Consider the following 20,630-nt stretch of genomic DNA (forward strand, 5'->3'; position numbering starts at 1 on the left):
GAGGGGGTATCAATTTCATGTGTAGTTTCGTTTATGCACCTGTTTTCTGTTCTGTTTGCACTTGGTTGTTGAATGTCAACACAAGTTTTTATATCAGATTTGCAAGTTTCTGATTCTATGGTAAATATGGTTTCAGATGTCATAGAAATATTAATGTCTATCATGATTTGCTTCTTGACGGATATTGTTGACTTATCAGCTTGCTGTTTAATATTGGAACCATCGAAAACATGTTGGGTGACGTCATCTGACGTGCTATGTTTCATCGTCTGCACATCCGAATCCACATCTTTTAGTGAATCTCTCACTTGTTTCTCTACATTCTTTTCAGCACTTTTTATCAACAATTTACTTGTGGAATCGGGTTTCTTAAAGCTGAAAAAAGAAATCAACTTTGCAACCATGCTGGTCTTTGTTTGGTTTCTTTGTAAAATACCGTTTCCTTCGTTTAATACTTCACATGGATTTGATAAGTTTTGGCATTGCTTAGCAAAAACCATTCGAGATTGACCCATAATACCGTCATTTTGCAGAAATGCGTTGTCAGCACAGCGATGATTTATGCAGTTGTTTTGCGGAAATACGCTGCCATTTTCTCCACTTTCTTGACCAATAGAAATCACCGATACATCACTGACCATGTCCTCATGACCTGTCGGAGAAAAGGACATGATCAGTTTACATATCTCTCCTGCACTTTGAAATGCATTAAATGGCACATACTTTTGTGGTCAAAGTACTCAAGGAAATTAGTACTTACTGTTAAACTAAAACGGGGTATATAGTTGGAAAGGAGATCTTCTGGTAAATCACTGTTAAAGGCTAATATGCAATGATGAGAAGGGAAGGAGGGTAGGATGTGGGTGGGTTCTCAATAGAATACCAATGTGATATAGATCGACGACCATGGTATAACGTCATCGACGGTTGGGTGTTTTAATACTAGGTAAGTTGGCCAATGGCATTCCTGTGTGCGGGAGAAAAGTTGGAGAAAAAGTTATTGAAAACAATACCTGAACAAGTTGGAATTTTATTTTAAAAACAAACAATATCACATATTATCAGTTGGCAAGGTTAAAAGATTATATATGTAGACACTGAAACAAATTCACAAAGTAGCACTTTACAGATTAAAGCACTTTTAGTTAACACTACAAATACATGATTCAAAATTGCCAAGGACAGCACTTAATTAAAAAAAAATTTGATCTGGCCCCGTGATCTTGACACAGTGTCGGATTTGCTTGTAAGTGGGTTTTTTTTACGTCAATCATATAAAATGAAAATTTATTACAAACAGACACTGAAAATTAAAATTAACAACATAAAAGGAAAACGAGTTTTAATAACCTTTCAAATTTTAATTTTTTTTAATATTAAAACTTTAAGATAATATAAAAATTATGATTCACGGAAGTCTAGAGCTTCTTCGTGATCCTGGGGCCAGGTGTGAGAGAAGTCTGAACTTTGACAAATGAATAAGGCAAGAAGACAAACAATTATATAATAAAACAAAATGATAAACCACGAAATTCTGCGCAGTCTTAGACGCAGGGAAATATGAGAAAATTTACGAAACATATTTTGAATAGTATCCATCATTAATTATTTAAAGTTAATGTTTTTTTTTTTATTTGTAGTATCGAGCCATCATCTTTTAGTTTTAGCGCCCTTCTTTTTCCTTTTGGTGTGCCCTTTTGATGCTTGTTTTCTAGTACTATTCAACATTGATTCCTCGTTGCGCAATAAGCTCAGTTGACTTCCGTTAAGATCATTCAAGGGAGGCAAGATGCTCTTCTTAGCATCCAAAGGTACAGGGATTTCCACTGCATCATGCTTATTAATGTAATTAGGATGCAGTGTACTTGGGGTAAGGATCAGATTTGTACGACTGTCAGAAAGCAAAGTGCTATTGGAGCGTTCGCGCTTCATTGAATTGAATCCCTGGGGTTTTCCGCTGTCCATGTGATGGGAAAGAAATGTCGGCATACCTGTGCTGGTTGGTGGAAGTCCTTTCCTTGGTTCTACTTTCTCTTTCTTACATTTGGCCCTCCAACAGAAGTAGCCGATGAGGAGTCCCGCTATTGTAAGGACCACTAAAGCGGCTAGTACTCCAGCTACTATGGCTGCCGTGGCAACGGTCGATGTTGTTGTTGAGGGGACTGTTAAAATAAAAGATTTTAAATACTCTGAAAATGATTTTTTTTCCTGCTTATATAGTGTAATAGACCAAAATGTCATCATATTTCTGTGCCTTAGTGCAATTAACCAAAGTGTATTCTTAAAGATCTGAAGAAGGCAATACATATGCTCAATATCAAAGACTGGCTTTTCGAGGAACGAAGTAAGCCTGCGCCCCGCCAAACTACTAGTATTCAATTAAGATGGTTGGAAAAAATTATGATGACAGAGATTTAAGTAACAAGTCCGTGATTGTGGTATTTTCGGAACATTTTGGTCTTGCAATTTACATTCTAAACATCTCAGAATCATATCTTTTGCAAAAATTCGGATTTAGATCCGGAGCAGACACAAAAACACAGAGATTTGTTGTTTTCATTCACTGAAATTTTCAATCGGTTTATAAATGCTTCGAATAATAAATAAGAGAAATCACTGCGTTTATATGGAAGGGGGAAGCGAATTTTCGCACAAAAAAAATGCTAACCGTTGGGAAAGAACAAGGTAACTTAGCACCAAAATCGGTCCAGTACCCAGGTCAAACAGATTATGGGTATCAGGCACTTATACAAAAAATTATCTTTTATTAATTTTAAATCTGAAGTTGAAAATAATTATATGACAAATTATAATTTGTCATGTAAGCTTTTCAACTGCAGATTGAAAATCAATAAACGACAATAGATACATGTAAATGAATAGAAACGAAAAAGATTGATATTAACTTTGAAATACGTGAAGTTTTTAAGCAAAATGATTGAAAATTAAGAAGAAAATTAATGTGACAGTAGAGGTAACGATAATTTAAAATCAAATTCTTAGTGTTTGTATGCATTCTAATATGACATTTTATATGCAAGATGCAACCTACGTCAATATGAAAGTTTTTTTTTTTTTTTTAAATATGCAACTTATTTCCAAATACAACTTGCGTCAACATGTGGCGTTATGCAGTAAAAATATTTCATAATTTTAGAAAAAAATTAAAATGCACCAATGGCTATTAATGTTGCTAAAACAGGTCAACCATCACTTAATGAAATTACATGTACAGTGTAATTACTATATGCATTATATGAAAAACTGGAGTCTAATTCACTCATAAGTCATGATATTAACGAAACAAAACAAAACTTTAAGTACTGAATACATGTATATATATATTATATATATAAAACGAACTCTTCAACCATAAAACAAAGTCTGAAGGGATGTTTAACTATCAATGCAATATCATCTGCATGCTGATATGTACAATGTATGTTGTATGCTGACATACTTTTCTAACATGTCAATGTTACTTTCATGGCGACATATTTTAGTACTTGTACTTATAGCAAGTTCACATAAAATAAAAATGGCAGAATATCAACATAAACAAGCGTCAAGTTCACTAAATATCTTTGGATTATCACAATTATTTTGTATTAACAAAATTAAAAGAGTAAGTGTAAGTAGGTTTTCACATCTGGACACAATTTGCCATTCTCAAAGGAATTTATTTTGATTTCAAAATACATTACATCATGCATGTTGACAGATGGTTTTCTTGCAAATCAACAGAAAGGGAACTTTTATGTACCCTCTATAATTGCTTGTTGAGTCTTCTTTTCTAAGGATATGGGACGGTGAACAAGGCGTGCAGAATGCCTATAGCTTCAGATGTATAAAAAATCATATTCAGTTTGTGAATATCGTATTTAGAGTAAAGTTATCATTATTATTTAAATTTATGAAATTATGATAAATAAAACTTTTCTGAAAATTTTCTCGACAAAAATTATTCTGTTATTTAAAAATAATGTGGTATTCGTGGGGTTCGAAGCATAGCAATAAAAATCCCGAGTTTCATTTTCCTTTGAGACTATAACGCTAACCACTAGGCTACACAACTTCTGATGAATACTGGCATTTAAATCATGTTTGTGATATGACCCTTGACTAAATGGACTTCAGGTATTTCTCGGAAAGATGCAAATGTTGTGTTATAAAAGTGTATTTTTAAGGTAAAGTAGGTCTTTGCTCCATTTTTTGGTTAACCAAAAAAATATATTTACACAAACTTTGAGGATAAACTTTCCAAAAAAATGGTGCGAAGACCCACTCATATCGAAAAATTGTGTTATATAGTATGAGAAAATGATCCTTTTTGCCCTCTTGAGTGTGTATGTGCTATTTTATAGGCAAATAATTTTAATCTTTGTGAGATTTTTGCAAATTATGGAGATCTTACAGAAAGTATACTTTAATGTTAGACGAAAGATCAAAGAAAATTTTGTTATAATTGAGATTTAATTTTTCGGCTTCATGTTTGTCGCACTACAGACATTTCGCTCGCCTTGTTGACCCATCTTCTTGTATCGATATATTCATTATGCTAAGAAATTTTCTACAACCGTTGAATTAAGCGATCCAAAGTAACTTGTTTTTTTTCAAATTAGGTAATTCTAACAGAATATCTAGGAATACGATGAATAAAAAAAAGATATTCTAAGAATTCCTTTTCGTGCACAGTAAACACTTTGGCAGAAACAAGCTACGAGCCACAAAATCATTTTTTTTTAAACTTTAATATCACTTTGTTGCCTACATTTTGCCATGATATTGTTGTATCAAATCACAATTAAAATTTCATACTAACTTATTAGGTAATGGAATATTCTTAATGACTTAACTGGAAACAATATGGGTTTTTTTCCCCTTTAACACGAAAAACTTCTCTGTTTACGTCCGTCTGTAAGAAATGGACTTCTGAATCAGCGGACTTATTTATTATAAGTAAACTTGTAACAAGGGATACGTGTAATTTTTAATCAATAGTTTTCTACGAACGAGATACTGTAATTAAAAGTGACACCCTTCATATGTTTCTACATACAAGTTACATTTCCACAGAACAAAGACCCTCGTACATGTACTACTCTGATTACATTACCGGTCGTTTACCGCTGTTTGTCTTTAGAATAACTGTGGTACTTACCGCAAGTGACTGAAATGAAAAAGAAACAAATACTTTAATGATGTTTATACATTTCTTAAAGCATTAATAAAACTATAAAATACCGTTTTTTGGAAAATATTGGCACAGACTAAACAGCAACATTGATTAAAGATGAAATATTTAAAATATATTCGTGATTTTTTTGAAAGAAAGAAATATATTTTGAATAAGTGATATTCAATGGCGATATTTTCATTTTTTTATCTCGTTGTCACGATTTCAGACTGACGAGGGGTCGGTCCTTACCGGAAGCTGTCATGTTGATTGTCGCCCCTGGGGAGTCGACCGATGTCGTGGTCTGGGTACTGAGACAGTCCTGGGGATGCTGTGTCCCAATCACTCGATCTCCAGATTGCTCGAACATCTGAAACCATGTGTTTTGTTTAATGTCGCAGTATTTCACTTTTTAATTTTGGCGAACAATGGAAAAATATCAATTTTCTTTTTTCATCCACAAAATTAATAAATCTGGTGTTCATCGGAATTCCAATATTATGATAATAATTTTCATCATTGTTGGAATAAAAAAAACCTCATCTAGCTTTCTGAATATTATAATAGCGCACCTCTAGTAGACTTGAAATCAGCACATAACGAAATTAATTTAATAAATTTAATTTAAGCATTTTCTAACTTTTACGAGGTAAGCAATGAATATGATATCAAACCAGATTTGAGAGTTTACTTACAAAACACGTAAATCTGTAGTAGGTGGATTCGTCTGTGGTGGTGTCCAGATTATACACATGTACTCTCTCGGCAGACCCAACAGTGGAGCTGTGTATGCATTGCACGTTACCATCCGCTGTAAGTGGACATTGTCAAAGAAACATGTAATTACATGAGGGTAAATGACATAAATGGGTTTAGATCACGAAAATTATTGAATAATGCTTGGAAAGAATAATTTATATGTTAACTTATGTAATAAAAAAGGATTTGGGGTTTATATAAAAATATGCAATTTACGACAGGAGAAAAGGAAACAAAACGTGGATATTTATTTACTTAGGACAGCTATATTAGTCTTAGAGTCATTGTAAGTTAAATGTGCTTTAAATAATAATTCATACTGAATATGTATGTTTACTGGTACATGTAACGATCCCCTTATACATGTTAAACTAATGTCCAGATAGCTGTATCTCACTTCCATTCTCAATGATCGTGTAATGTAGGGTAGTGGTAATAAATACGGTTTTATGCAATAAGCATTATATTATATAAATACTGCATATATAGTTGAGTGTAACGTTCAATGTTACACTCAACTACATGCAGTATTTATTATATTATACCAAATGTTTTATAGTTTGTACAAATACATATTACAGTGAACCTTGCGCGCATCAATTCTGCAGTCAATATTTTTTGGAATAACACCCGTCGTCAAGCAATGTTGACTGTTGCTACGCTGGAGGGCGTGGCTTCATTATTCAGCGGGTAATAGTGTTTTATAACAAATGTTTCTCGACGAATCAGATTCAACTAATTTACATGAAAGTATAATATAATAAAAAATACCATTTTTCATATCACATCTTGTATCATCCCTCGACCAATATCAGCCGTTGATACAGGATATGATATGGAAAAGGGTATGTATTATTTTTTATATATAATATTTGAAGCAGTTGTATCATAATTATATACATGTAATCATACACTGTAATATCCATATATGTATTATTCTCTCTCTCTCTTTTTTTCTCTCTCTCCTTTAATTCTGGCTGCTGCTTACCTCAGATTAATCATCTGATCCCAAGGGGTAGGATTGGGCCACTATCATGTTGTAAATTTTGAATTTACTAGGGAGAGGTAAATGCAAAATTTACAACATGATAACTTTTGCATTTACCTCCCTCTAGTAAATTCAAAATTTACATTATGATATCACGATAGGGGATTAAAGTATGTATGATGAAATCTTGAAATTTTATTAGTCAGAATATTATCCAAGCATCTTCAGGTCTGCAGATTCTAGTTTGTTTAAATTATAGGGTTAGGGTGGAGTCACAATCTGATCAGAGTTTTACTTTGGGATATTGAAAATTTCAGCGCTGAAAAAGTAGCACCTCATCAGTCTAAAAGTGATATTCAAGTCAGTCTGTAGTAAACGTAGGGTTTGGATTCAAAGATATTGCTTAGAGTACTAGCTAGAATATTAATAAAATACTTTAAAGAAAATATTTTTCTAATGAAGTATTTGTTTTTATAGAAATATAGGGAATAATAATGAACAGTCCTTAAAGCTATATGTGGCGTATCTGAGCTAAAATGTAAAAATACGAGATTGAGTGTAGATAAACATGATATATGTTATTTACGTTCAAAGTAAAATTTTCACCGATATTGAACTTGAATAACTTCATGTTTCTATAGTTAAATTGACTTTAAACTGTGTCTGTTATTTAAATGCGGAGTCGGTAAATAAATCGGTTATTGTTTTAAATTTCTAATATCTTTGAAATGTGATTGATTTAAATTGTGTAATTTACAGGAAAGTCCTATCTTTATATAAAGTAATAAAACAAATAGAAAGATCTTTTTAATTTTAGTTAGTCTGAACTTATAAAAAATACGCCATATATGACTTTAACTTACACATTTTCAATTCAATAAATATTAACTTCAGTAACGTGTAAAACAATATAGTTAATATTAAGATTTCAAAAACATGACCTCCCTGTCAAGAAATGTTTGCGAGCGAGTGATCAAACCGATTAAACGGGTATTTGATGGGATTAACGATGATTTAGTGTAGCTTTTAGTAAATCGATATTTCTCAATGCGTAACACGAGTTATTGCGACATCTCTGATTTATTTTTTTAGAGCTCTCGATCTAGTGCCTATGGCACTGTTGGGTGAATTTCTAGGTATTCTTCAATATGATGTTCTTAGTGAGTTATCCAATGCAAGTATCATTAAGGAAAGTTCTATTTGTAAATGAAAAATGGAATAGGTTCTAACAAGTTCTCGTAAAGTATATTTTGACGTCTATTTTAGATTCGATAGCACATTTTTAATTAAAATTTCATTTGAAAAAAAATGACAGAGAACATTTATGAATTCCCTGCATGCTTTTAATATCGCTTTAAGGTTCATTGACCCTCCGACAAGAGAGATAACTCTCATTGGGATAAAATTCTATTATATATATTGTCAAGATAAAAGGCCCGTTACTGTTAAATTTTTCTCTCCAAAGGATGCAAAAAGGTATGTTTTATCAGTAAAATTTAATTTTCTTTAGGAAAATAATCAGAGGATAAAGCAAAATTTTATATGAGTGAACAGCTGGTTGATGAACCTTAAAAATGACCTCTTTGTGTTGCCGACAGCAACTGTATTTACAGTAATTACATATATTTTGGATATAAACTTTCATGAAACGGCATTATAGTTAGGGGCTTCGTATATCAATCATCATCCATTGAAGATAATGAAAAACTATTGGATATCAGAAATTCAAATATACTAGTAGAGGTCTTCTTTGAAGTATAAATAGCAGTTATGAGAGAGAGAGAGAGAGAGAGAGAGAGAGAGGTGTACATGTTATCCAATGATTCACTAGTTACTGAATTTATTTTTAGAAATCTTGTTTAAAGATGATACATTTACCTGAATAGGCCTGTTCTGTTGAACAGGCAGTGTAATTAAAGGAAAGAGTGTCAAGATTGGTTCCGCTGCAGGCATCTAGAGAACCTGTGTCGTTCACACATGAAGTCTCATTGAAAGTAAACACGAATGATCCCAGGAGAATATCCGGACATTGCATACTGACGTCAGACAAAGATCCTGGAAACGGCACCAAAACCATCAATGTGGTACAAAATAACAAGTGCATTTCGATAAAATTTTGGGGGCAGTGTTGTAAAGAAAACCTAGTAAGTTACACATATTATTTATAATCTTACCATTTTTTACCAGTAGGTGAAACTCCGTGTTGGCTGAGTTGTCACACGCCACTGAATCGGTCACGGTTGTTGAAGTGGTGATATACTTTACCCTCTGATAGTTAGCATCAGCAAGTTTGCCTGTGAGCGAAATTTAAATATTTTGCGATATAGTGCTAAAATATACTGACTTATTTGTATATAAAATTTTACATAGTTTAGGATATGAATTCTACTAACTTGTGTAGATGTTCATTTGATAGAGGCCGGTTTTCAGTTCGGTTAACTCCATACATATCACAGCCACTGCATAGCTGCTGAACAATGGGAAAGTCTCTGACCTAAGCATAAAAATGTCATTGTTCAGATTGTTAGGAAATGTTCATTTTCGTGTGGATATTATTTTGACATAAACAGATTTATTTAAAGAAAGGAGCCCTGAAATTAAAGGACACCAAAGAACAGATCAGACCACAATTCACAGAAAAAAGAAAATTTAGCAAACGCATATCACAAAGATTAATGGTATAAATAGATTCTGATACTTAAAAAATATTTTAAAAAACATTAATTTGACTACATGACGTACATACAAATTACAGAAAAGTTTTATTCCGTTATGACATAACCCTAACCTCAGAAGATACTTAGTCCCTGTTAACTCATAACATTCGAAAATGAGGTTCCCTCCTGTGGCCTCTACGGGGTATTCGACATGGGTGGAGTTAAAGGTTAGGTCTCCATTATGGCTACTAGTCCAAAGACCATCCAGCGATTCAGGAAACGTACACGTTCCATCTAGAAAAATAGACATGCTTTAATGTCGTTTTGAATGCTGAATATGTGAAATTTGCATTTCTGAGCGGACAAAAAAGAAATCAAGTTCTGTTTTGTGGAATCATTAATATTTTTGTGATTATATGTTTTATGTGCATTCCTATGGTTAAAAATGACTCAGGATTGCATTAGGAAAAAAATCGGGGAAATGTTTCCATAATTTGTACTCTTGAATATAGAGTGCATATGTACTGAGACACACAGAAATAAATAAGATTTTCTTATATCGGTTATTTTGTAATGAACCAACGGGTGACGGTAAACAAAACAAAAAGTTACGATGTATTAGATCACAATGACACGGCCCTTCATATAAGTACATAAGAATATAATAATGTCTTATTCTATACTGCAGTGGGAGGGGGTTAAATGGGCTCATATTCCCCCATCTATCCCTATCTTTTCAAGCCATAAAATGCCCCAAAACTTTTGTGTGGTAAAAAATTGACAAATTTATAATAAACGATGCATATTGAAACAATCTGAGCACAAGATACAGGTCCGTAGGAAGCAATTACAATGTACATGGGGTGGGGGGTGGGGTGGGGTGGCAAAGTCAAACATTTTCAATTTGGGTGGGTGCTACCAAGCAAAAATTCACTCATGCATCAAGCGTAATTATTGAGGGGGCACATCAGTAAAAGTAGCTATGGCCATGAGATACCTTTAATTCTTCCTTCTTCTTTGCTTGTCAACATATAACTTGCCTCTAATTCCATCGCAAATATCCTGAATCCGCCCCTGATTTTATTTTTGATGTTGCAAGCTAATCCATCGTGTACAATACGATGATTATTTTTTGATGAGAAAAAAAAGATCAGGATTTCATACTTAGGGAATGAGATGTTTAAAATTCTTCTGTTTTAATGAATTTGGACGCATTTTACTTACCAACCCCCTTAATCTGTTCTAAATTTACAATGTGGGTAATCACAATGCATGACAAAAGCAATATACGACGACAGGTCATGGAATGATTATTAGCAAAAAGAATAGAAAAAAAAAAATTCAGAGACAAATCCTACATTTATACGTAGACTTTCAAGGGTGTTCCTTGTGATAATTATTTTTCCATTTTCAGTATAATAACTTATCCCCCCCCCCCCGTGATTTTTTTTTCTTTTGATTTTTTTTTTTTACTAAGCCTCCCTATTCCTCAATGGAAATCCTGAATACGCCCTTATTTCGTCAAGTTCCTAATGTCCCTTTAACATATTTTCAACCCCCCACCCCCGTAACATTCTGTTTAGTATACTTAAATTTGCAGGATATTTGAAATATAACAGAGGGGGGATGAAATATAAAAAAGGAGATAAACTAAACATTTTGTGGGGGTGATGGTTGAAAACTTTTGCGCAGCTACGAAAATACCGACTAAAACAGTGTATTCAATTGCCTTTATATATATAAAAGCTATTTGAAGATCTGGCAGCTACATGTAACTTCAAGTCACCGTCTACTTGTACATACACTTTGTTTGTCATTTCTGTACTTACCTGTTAAACTTATAATAGAACAAATCCCTAGAAATAAGAATATCATGTTTGATTCCGCCACAATACAGACATATATCCCAGCATATCATCCATTCTAAAATCCCCCTGTATTACATTTTCTCTCTTGATGATGCTAATCGAAAACAAATTGCGTTAAAAACTTTTACATTTTTCCCAACCCTATCCTGATTTTTTGTCTTAAGCATGCGGTAACCAAGATTAGCAAGGATCATATTCATTACTGATTTTTTTTTTATAAGACCAAGCCAAAAATCTGGATCAACAGTTTGGTCGGTGTATTTTAGCCAAAAGATTTAATTTACGGTTTTTAAATATCTTTTCTTGTTAATGCTTTAAAAGGGATTATCAACAGTCCGTCACAGTACAAGTATCTTAAGCTTCCTGGTCTTAACATTATAAACATGAATGGTGGATTATAAACTTCATTTATTTTTAATGACAGTGTATATTATAGAAATCTTGACCGTCGTATTTTGTATAAATTATTTGAAAAAAAAAAACGAAGTAAAAGTAGAACAATCAACAATATGAGTAATTGTTATTTATGCCGAATCAGAACTATCTATCTCTTTTTTCATATTTGATAAATGTCTATACATGTTGTGGAGATGGGAAAGTAAGAATTTATCATTTATATCGGGTTCGATATGCACATATTATTCGCTTGCAGACATTTGGCGGGAAGATTCCGTGGAATCAGCTCGGAAAAGTAGCATCTCGGAAAATACTGATTTTGCGTAATCGATGAGAAGTTAATCATCCATATAGAAATTTCATTGTACAAGAAGTGTTATTGTTTGGTAAGATTAGATAAGTTTCTCTCCGAATCCATGAAAACGCTCACCTACAGTTTGTAAACACTGGGCCGTTAACATTTACGTCAGCACTATATAGGGTCCAGCACAATCTTGAATTAGCTATATAGCGTTATTAAGCTATTCAATATAGCTTGATAAAGCTAATTCTGTACAGTTTTTCATTATTAATTTTTTTTATAAGAAACTGACAGAAAGTTCAAGTATTTGTACTAGGTCTATGGCGTTGGACTATTAATAATGCAAACGAAATCAAACATCGTTTTAACATGAACACTTTTTGAGCAAAAGATGTGTTTGGTGACTGCATGTACTCCACCTTGTGTTTGGTGAGGCATGACTAAGTATGGTTACCTCATATTGTGCTGAATTGTTTCCAATCATTATCTTGTTAACCACAATTGACCTCCGTTATTATAATTTCATCCAAGAAGTAAACGTGTCGTGTCATGTGCGAAAATGTTGACCCCACCACCTCTACCATGAAATAGGTTTTTTTTCAAGTTTGGGAATGGAAATTAAGTGTTTTTTCCTGCTTGTCAGGAAATTTTCTGGATTTGATATGCTTGGGGGAAAGGAGTTTAATTTTTTTTTGTCAGGAAATTTCTGGGTAAGAAATTTTTTGACTGGGTGGACCCCCCCCCCCCCCCTTGAAAAAAAAATCCTGGATCCGTGCCTGTATGTGGTCACAAATCAATTTTATTGCTTATGTAGCCCTAAAATGTCTGTCAAGAAAATTTGATAAGTGTTTTTTTCATGTATTGTTTTCAGAAGAGCTCGAAGTTGAAAACTTTCACTGCACAAAAGTGCAACTATTTTAACATGCTGAAAAAATTGCTCATTTAAGAAAAAAGTAAGATAAAAAAGCTAAATGTAAGTAATTTAAGCTATATAGTTAAATCCAAGATTTTGCTGGACCTGTATGTATACAAAAAGAAAAAGGGAACCAACATCAGCCTGAATTTGCAAGCTGTTAATTTCGAATATATCCTTAGCTAGTAGCCAATGAAATAACAACTGGAATCATACTACAATAACTTTTTTTAAAATAAAAATTATTAAACAAATGCCACAGGTGGTTTACTGGAGTGTGAAAGTCAGTCAAAATATTGGGTCTCAATAGCTCAGTGGTTAGAGCACACAAATATAGTCATATTTATTACCCTAGAAAATTTATACAGTCTCCCAAAAATCTGCAAGAATTAGACTACTTTCAAACTGCCATGAAGAAGAGCCCACTCAAGTAAAAAGTACATGTATTCTAAATACAATAAAACCTATTGAAAATGCAAATTTCTTGAATAGGTTTTTTTCTTCTATTCAGTCAGATACAGTCAAACCTCGTTATCTTGAACATGGTGGGACCAAGAAAAAACTGAGAGATATCCGAGGATTCGAGATATCAGATGTAAAATACTTAAGAATAAGTGGTTGGGACTTCTAAATTACTTCGACATATCCATGGTGTTTGATATATCAGTGTTTGAGATACCAAAGTTCAACTGTATTTGCTGTTCTGAATTTGGCTTGTGTGATAAGTCATGGTAGGACAGTTCTAATGAAATACTAATTGTATTTTATTATTGTAAAGGACCAGAAATTTCATCATTGAAGAATTGTAAGAAAGAATCCATTTTTTGTTTCATTAGAACCCACATGATCCGTGAATGAATGCTCAGTAGACAATAGTTCACTTAATTTAGTAAGAAGAACTTTGGGAACAAATGATGTAAATGTATGGAAAAAAAAAGTTTTATGATTAAAAAAAAAAATTAACCAGCACTTGACAAATAAATGTAATAAATTCCAAGAATAATGAATGTAGGAAGTATTAGACAAAGGTCATAATCTGAAAGAATGTCAATATATGCTGAATTTTTTTTTTTTATTTTATGATTCATTGTCTTCCAGCAGAATTTCTAGACAAAGATTTACCAAGTATTTTTTTTTAAGTCTGACAAATAGTAAAATCTTTTTCTTTAACAGGCTTTAGTGTAAGCAGGCCTATTGCCCTATAACAAGGTTATGATGGTATATGTTATTGGATGCAAATGATAGTACTGTCCAACAATGAATTTCTTGGCAATAACAGAACAAGACATATATAAAACGAGATTGGTTTTATTTTGCAGATTCATGCGTTTACTTGATGTATATTGATTCGGTGTGCATTATGTAAGCCATGGCAACAGTTTTTGTGTGCAATCCTGACTCACAATATGAGATCACATCTGCATCAATTTCTTGATTAAAGGTTGCAACTTAAGTGGTAAGTTGCCATATTTTTTTAAACATGTATTTTAAGCATTTACATTAATTGAATATGATTTTTTAAGCGATGTACTGATTGAATACTAAAGAGTTGAAATTTCAAGGTTTTACTTTTTTATAGAAATAATTGACATTTTTGGTTGGTATTTCAATATAAGTTAAAATAATTAGTGTACATGTAATGAACCTAAGATAATAATAGTTAGATATTTCAAATTCATAGATGTAACTTCCATAGTTGCCAGTCGGTGGTAAAATTTTACCCAGACTGAAAGAATTTGACAAACAGGTTGATACTGAGCTTAGACAATTGAAAGTTTGTCTTTTTTTATGACCAGAAACTTAATATGAAATAAAAGCAATATTTGTATAAAATTTCCTCAGTCATATATAGATAACCCCCACGTACTACCCTCCCGTTAGTTTTGTAAATTTTTCCCTAGAAAATAGTCCTATCTACAGTTAGAATTTTTGAGAATGAAGTAATTGAAATAAATCAGTAGAAGCAAGATCTTTTAAAAGTGACTTGATGTTTTCATAGACTTATAGACAAGCTTATGCGAAGTAAAGTGTGTGTCTGTCTGTTTGTCTGTAAGTATCTGTCTGGGTTTTGTTTGTTTGTTGTTTAACATCCTTCGTGAGATTTTTTTCACTCATATGGAGAAGCCACCACTTGCCGGTGGAGGGCTGCAAATTTACACCTATACTCGGCACTCAGGGCCATTGAGCAGTGAGGGACTTTTTTCGTGCCAGCACCTACATGTACACTGTACTGCGACACGGGACCTTGGTTTATACGGTCTCATTGGAAGGACCTCTGTCTGCTAGTCAATCTCTTCTATTGTTTCTAAATTGTTCTTTTAAATTTATTAGCCTATTGCTATCTGTTTTTGTTTGCCATCTTGTGTTGTCTGTAAACTTTTAATCATTTCAGTGTCTTCTCTTGCACTACTGCAGCAATTTCAACCAATTTTGGCATATAGCATTAATAGGTGAAGTGATACAAAAATTATGACTTTCTTGGTACCTGCCTTCCTGGGGTTGGAGAGGTGGGGCTAAAACCATTGAAAGTATAGCGCTATCTTTAAAATCTTTAACTCCTGGACATCAAGCAGTCAAACTGTTGGCATGATTGAGAAGGCATTGAGCCCTCTACCAAAATTGTGAAATTCATGGCCCCAAGGTCCAGGGTTCTGGATTTAGGAAAGGGCTCTATTGATCATGTAGTGAAAGTGAATCAATTCTTTAAAAGCTTCTACTCTCCTCCTGAATATATAGCAGACAAATTAAGTGTGTGGTTGTGATGAAAAAGGGTGCCTCTTCCAAAAGTGTGAAATTCATGGCCCTGGGTCAGGAGTTCTGGAGTGAGTGGGTCTCTATTATGTTCATTTACTCTGCTTTAAGAGAATTTATTCCCCTTTACATGCTGAAATAAAATAGGGTCAGTAGGTAGGATTTTTTTTTTTATTTTATTAAATTTTTTTATACACAAATTCACATGAATTGGTTGAAAAACAATACAGTTTTACCAATGTGTGGTGCTTTAATTTCGTCTGGGCTTGCCATATGGGCGATAGACAATATCTTTCTCGCCAGCTGCTGAGTTCTTTCATATGAGGGCATTCTTCAAACTGCAACGAACACGTTGATGTAGATATTAAACATGCTTTTTTGTTTCTAGTACTTTCGATATGAAAGTGACTGGCGAGTGACTACCGGATTTTTACGACGAAAAAAAAATTTGGGTCAGTGATTAAATATAGGGTCGGGTGGGTAACCGTAAACAAACATATTTTTTTTTTGTGCCTAAATGGTAATAAGATTGTAATAAAAAATAATAAATGGCTACAAAAATTGAATAATCTATGAAATATTCTTGCAAATTGCTATTCTTCATATATTTTTTTTTTCTTTAGATATTAATTATTTAATATAGCAAAAAGATTACATCATGATACATAATTCTATAGCTTGATTTTTGATTTGAATACATTGTGTCACCATAATTTAAAAAAATAAAAAGATCTTAATTTCTTTCCAAATGCTACTCTTCCTACAGTTTTGGATTGTTTGGAGTAAAACTTGATATTTAGGCTGTTTTTTCCTGGTGGTACCACCATGCATTCACAATTCCCTGCCATGCATCACACAGGGATTTTTTTACCCTTTGATTCCAGGGGCCGGGGCCGTCAAGATTGGGGAAAAAAGCGATATTTGGTTGAAAATGGGAAAAATATCTTCATACAAATAAATAGGAAAAAAGAAGCAAAAGTCAAATATTTAATCATTTTTCTTATTTTTTATAGTATAAACCAGCTTTAGTGATATGAAATAATACTAGCCGCTGTTGAAGTTTAGAAGCTTAAAAATGGCGAAGCCGCAGGGTATGATAACATTGTAAATGAACATATTTATACGTTGTCATCTTTTTTACCTTTCAATAAGAAGTTATTTAAGATAAAATTTGAGAGTGGGTTTGTTCCAGATGATGGGTTAATCGGTATTGTTTGACAAATTTATAAGAATAAGAGCGATTCAACCCAGCCTGCCTGAAAATTACCGTGCTAGGCAAACTGGAGAGACTGACATGATGTCAGTCAGACATACCATTATTTATTAACCCCTAAAAAAATCCCTGTCACACTTTGTTGCTATGCTTCCCGCTGTGCATAAATTATTACTGGTATACTGGCCATTTTTAAGAAGATGATTTACTTTAGTTAAATGTTATGAAGTCCAAAAGCTACCTCTCATTACTTCTGTTAAGTAAAAAAACAGTAGAGCTACAGTCTTGTCAGAGACTTCTGGTATTCCTTAAAATTGAACAAAGAGAGTTTACATTTAGAACAGTGTTTGTGACATTTCATTTCTTTGTAGACCTATATTCTTTAATACATGTACAGATTTCTTGTCTAGTTAAGTAAATTATAACACATGAAAAGAATTGAGGTATGCAATTAAATTGCATCATGGGGATTGTAGCTGCAACATCACATTGTCAACATCATGGGACAAATTAAATTACAGTCATGAAGTAAATATATAATGGCAGTCACGAAGTGTCAGTTTCTTCATCGTGAATCAGTTAAACCAATTAATGTAAAATCCTTGGAATGTCAGATTGATAATATTTCAGTCTGAAGTTGGGTATTCTGCATCTGTTCTGATTTTATGGGGATATGATTGTGTAAACTCAATAAATTAATGTAGATAAAGTTATTCTGGAGCAATACAAACCTTCAGTGCCGCAACATTAAGGTCAGGTCCGTACAATTTTAGCTGTCAGCTGTGATAATCTCTTTAGATGCCCTCCAGGGGGTTATCCATAAGCGGATGAGACCCGATTGTTCTTGGACTAGCTGTACATTTGTGAGTTTCTGCATATTGGAATCTCGTCTCAATTGATTTTCTGCAGTCTTAATTTGTTTAGAATCACTTGATTGCTCCATGGAATGGCTTTGTCAAGTACAATGTTGTTCATATCTAAAATGTTGATTTCGGTGGTTTATGGCAATTAGTTCACGATGGAAAAATCATTACAGACATTATTGCACTGATTAACCCTCCCTCTTTACCTTTGATGAAATGCAATACATCTTCATGATCATGCGATACTTGCATTTATTCACTTAATTAAAAGCATAACTTAATACATTTGTTAATTGATCCATGCTGTTTAAAACTACATGAGGTCCTTTGTGTTAATGCTCTTAGGTAATGTAACAAGAGGAATTTTTCATTAAGATAAAATTTTTGTAAATTTGCTAATGTTCCTTGAATTAATTTTTAAATAGTGATTGAAGTGATTCATAAAATACAACATTCTTAAATTTTCAGGTGGTGACTAGTCATCAGTGAAGGAAAAGATGATTTAAATGGTACCTAGGGAAGGAATGCAATGTAAGTAGTCTTTTATGTAGCTATTTATTTCTAGACTGTACATTTGATCATCCATTTTTGATTATCTTTATGTTCCCTGAATTGAAGATGAAAGCACAGTATTGATTATATATAGTCTGTGACTGTCTGCATTTTTAACCTTTCACTTAGCGTTTGAACTGTTGAGGTGGAGAATCATTATAAGTGAAGGTCAAGGTTGTAAGATCTTATTAAGTACTAAGTTCAAATTGAAATTTACAACTATCTTTAATTTTATTTGGCACGGATACAAGCTATGTCTTTTACATACACATTTTGTTCTCTTTAAGGGAGAATTGTATGTTTATTCAGAGCAATATTTGTATTATATAATAGTATATTGTAATGTAAAAAATTATTATAAAGTACATTATGTGATTAAGGAAGGATTCTTGTCTTGTTTCTGATAAATAAAAAAATCGAAGTATAGAGATGGATCATATCGCTATGAATGCATGCAGTGACTTCTGCTATGATTGCAGTACATTTTTCACACTGGCACAGATCAAGCTTTTACAATTCTAAGATTTATTAAGAAGTATATCTATGGAAGATCCTGCAAAACGAAGAAATTGTAGTTTTTAATAAAATCCAACGGAAAAAAAAAGAGAAATTCAAAATGATTAAAATTGCTGATCGAGGTGTATTTATATATAGTTTTTAATATTAATTTTGATCAATAAATTTAATTGTATGGTAAAACTTTCTCCAAATTAAACAGAGCTGCTATATCTTTAAATTATCTGTACATTTTTATGCATATATTTACAAAGTATGATAACTCTTCAAGTGGGTGTATTTTACAGTAAACTTCTTTTATAACGTACTCGGTTATAAAGTATCTTTGGATGTAAAGTAGCCACTCCATAGTCCCGGCAAAGTGACTATATATTTCATTTGAAAAAATTAACGCTTACTAGTGTTGTACCAATAATCAGAAAACATCGATTGTCGACGAAATAATGCTACCGATTCCGATCATCGATTATTATTTTTCATAATCGATCATTGGAAACGTACTTCTTTGATTTGCATTCTGGAATTATACATTCTCAGTTTGAAATTTATTTCTTTGTAATGAAAGAAAATGGCCATTACAAAGCCAACTAACACAAAGCAGAGGTGATTAAGAACCAAAAGGTGCATATATAGAAAGTGTAAAAGAAGCAAAACAACAAAGAAAACAATATATTATATATTTAATATATTCATGTTAAAGAAATATAACATATTTGTAATAGTCTGCTTTTTATATACAAAATTATGACATCCAATTTATAATCGGTAAAATCGCATTGGAAGCAGTAACCGATGATCGATTATGAAAATTAACCGATGTCCCATCACTAACGGTTACAACGTATTTGTTTATAACGGAGTATTGCTTATAAAGTATCAGAAATTTGGTCCCGTTACATAATTACACTTCTTATAACGTATTGACACCTGGTTTCTCACCTTTTCTATCAGCTCTGTGACTGCAGATTATTCACGGTTTGTTGACTTCATAGCTGCTCTGTAATGGGTGTTTTTCTAACAAGGTTTCTTTGTTTCAGGTAGATGTATTTATAATAAATTGTTCGAATAAAGTTCATCAGGTAGATGTATTCATAATAAATTGTTTGAATAAAATTCATCTTTGAGTCAATAGAATTAATTCAAAATGGCGTCTCCGGCTAAGAGGAAGGCTGTGTCTCTTGATACAAAATTGCAAATAATTGAAGCAATAAATGTGGGATCCAAATCCAAAAAACAATCCCTAATGTAGATTTTCCGTAAGATCCGTGGAATTCCATAACAAATTCCGTGGAATTCCATGGAAAAAGTGTTCCATGGAATTCCAAGGAATTCTCGAGAGTATTGGGACAGAACTTTTTCGGAATGGTATGGAATTTCAAATCTAGCCTGGAAAAGAGCGGAACAATGCCAGAATAGAAATTTGCGGAAATAGCTGGAAATCCATGGAATTCCAGGATATTTGGAAATCTATGGAATTCCAGGAAAATACAAAAAACTGGAATAATCAAAATAATTTAAGGGCCAAATAATTACAACAAAAATGATAACATCACAATTTTTCATAAATCAAGTCTATATTTTCAAAATAAAAAAATTATTTTTGCTGTACAATGTGTTTGGGGACAAATGTTGCATACACACTTCTATGTATAATGTAAGCACAAATTTTAAAAAGTA

General features: G+C 32.7%; 2 protein-coding genes across 3 annotated transcripts in view; one reads left to right on the forward strand and one right to left on the reverse strand.

Moving 5' to 3' along the window:
* Positions 1–1,650: 1,650 nt before the first annotated feature.
* LOC133192240 (uncharacterized) lies at positions 1,651–9,890 on the reverse strand. Its single transcript, XM_061328230.1, has 8 exons — positions 9,712–9,890; positions 9,317–9,417; positions 9,098–9,217; positions 8,802–8,978; positions 5,872–5,987; positions 5,429–5,546; positions 5,162–5,170; positions 1,651–2,162 (listed from the first exon to the last, which is right to left on the reverse strand). The coding sequence occupies exons 1-8, from the start codon at positions 9,888–9,890 to the stop codon at positions 1,651–1,653; spliced, it is 1,332 nt and encodes a 443-aa protein (XP_061184214.1).
* Positions 9,891–18,361: 8,471 nt separating this feature from the next.
* The window catches only part of LOC133191891 (uncharacterized), a 97,139-nt gene continuing 94,870 nt past the window's right edge, over positions 18,362–20,630 (forward strand). For both annotated transcript variants that reach the window (XM_061327634.1, XM_061327635.1), the window contains exon 1: positions 18,362–18,416. The gene's annotated coding sequence lies outside the window, so the exon portion shown is untranslated. The remainder of the gene's footprint in view (positions 18,417–20,630) is intronic.

The sequence above is a fragment of the Saccostrea echinata genome, unplaced genomic scaffold (genome assembly GCF_033153115.1).
Source record: "Saccostrea echinata isolate AGI-Se365-2 ecotype Australia unplaced genomic scaffold, CSIRO_AGI_Sech_v1 ptg000025l, whole genome shotgun sequence".
Taxonomy (NCBI): Eukaryota; Metazoa; Mollusca; class Bivalvia; order Ostreida; family Ostreidae; genus Saccostrea; species Saccostrea echinata.

What these genes read in the sequence shown, in the direction of transcription:
- LOC133192240 (XM_061328230.1), bottom strand. Translation starts at nt 9,890, where the DNA reads ATGTCTATTTTTCTAGATGGAACGTGTACGTTTCCTGAATCGCTGGAT. An exon ending in AACAGAACAGGCCTATTCAG is followed by an intron (nt 5,988 to 8,801) that starts GTAAATGTATCA and finishes GTCCACTTACAG; the next exon opens with CGGATGGTAACGTGCAATGC. An exon ending in ACTACAGATTTACGTGTTTT is followed by an intron (nt 5,547 to 5,871) that starts GTAAGTAAACTC and finishes ACATGGTTTCAG; the next exon opens with ATGTTCGAGCAATCTGGAGA.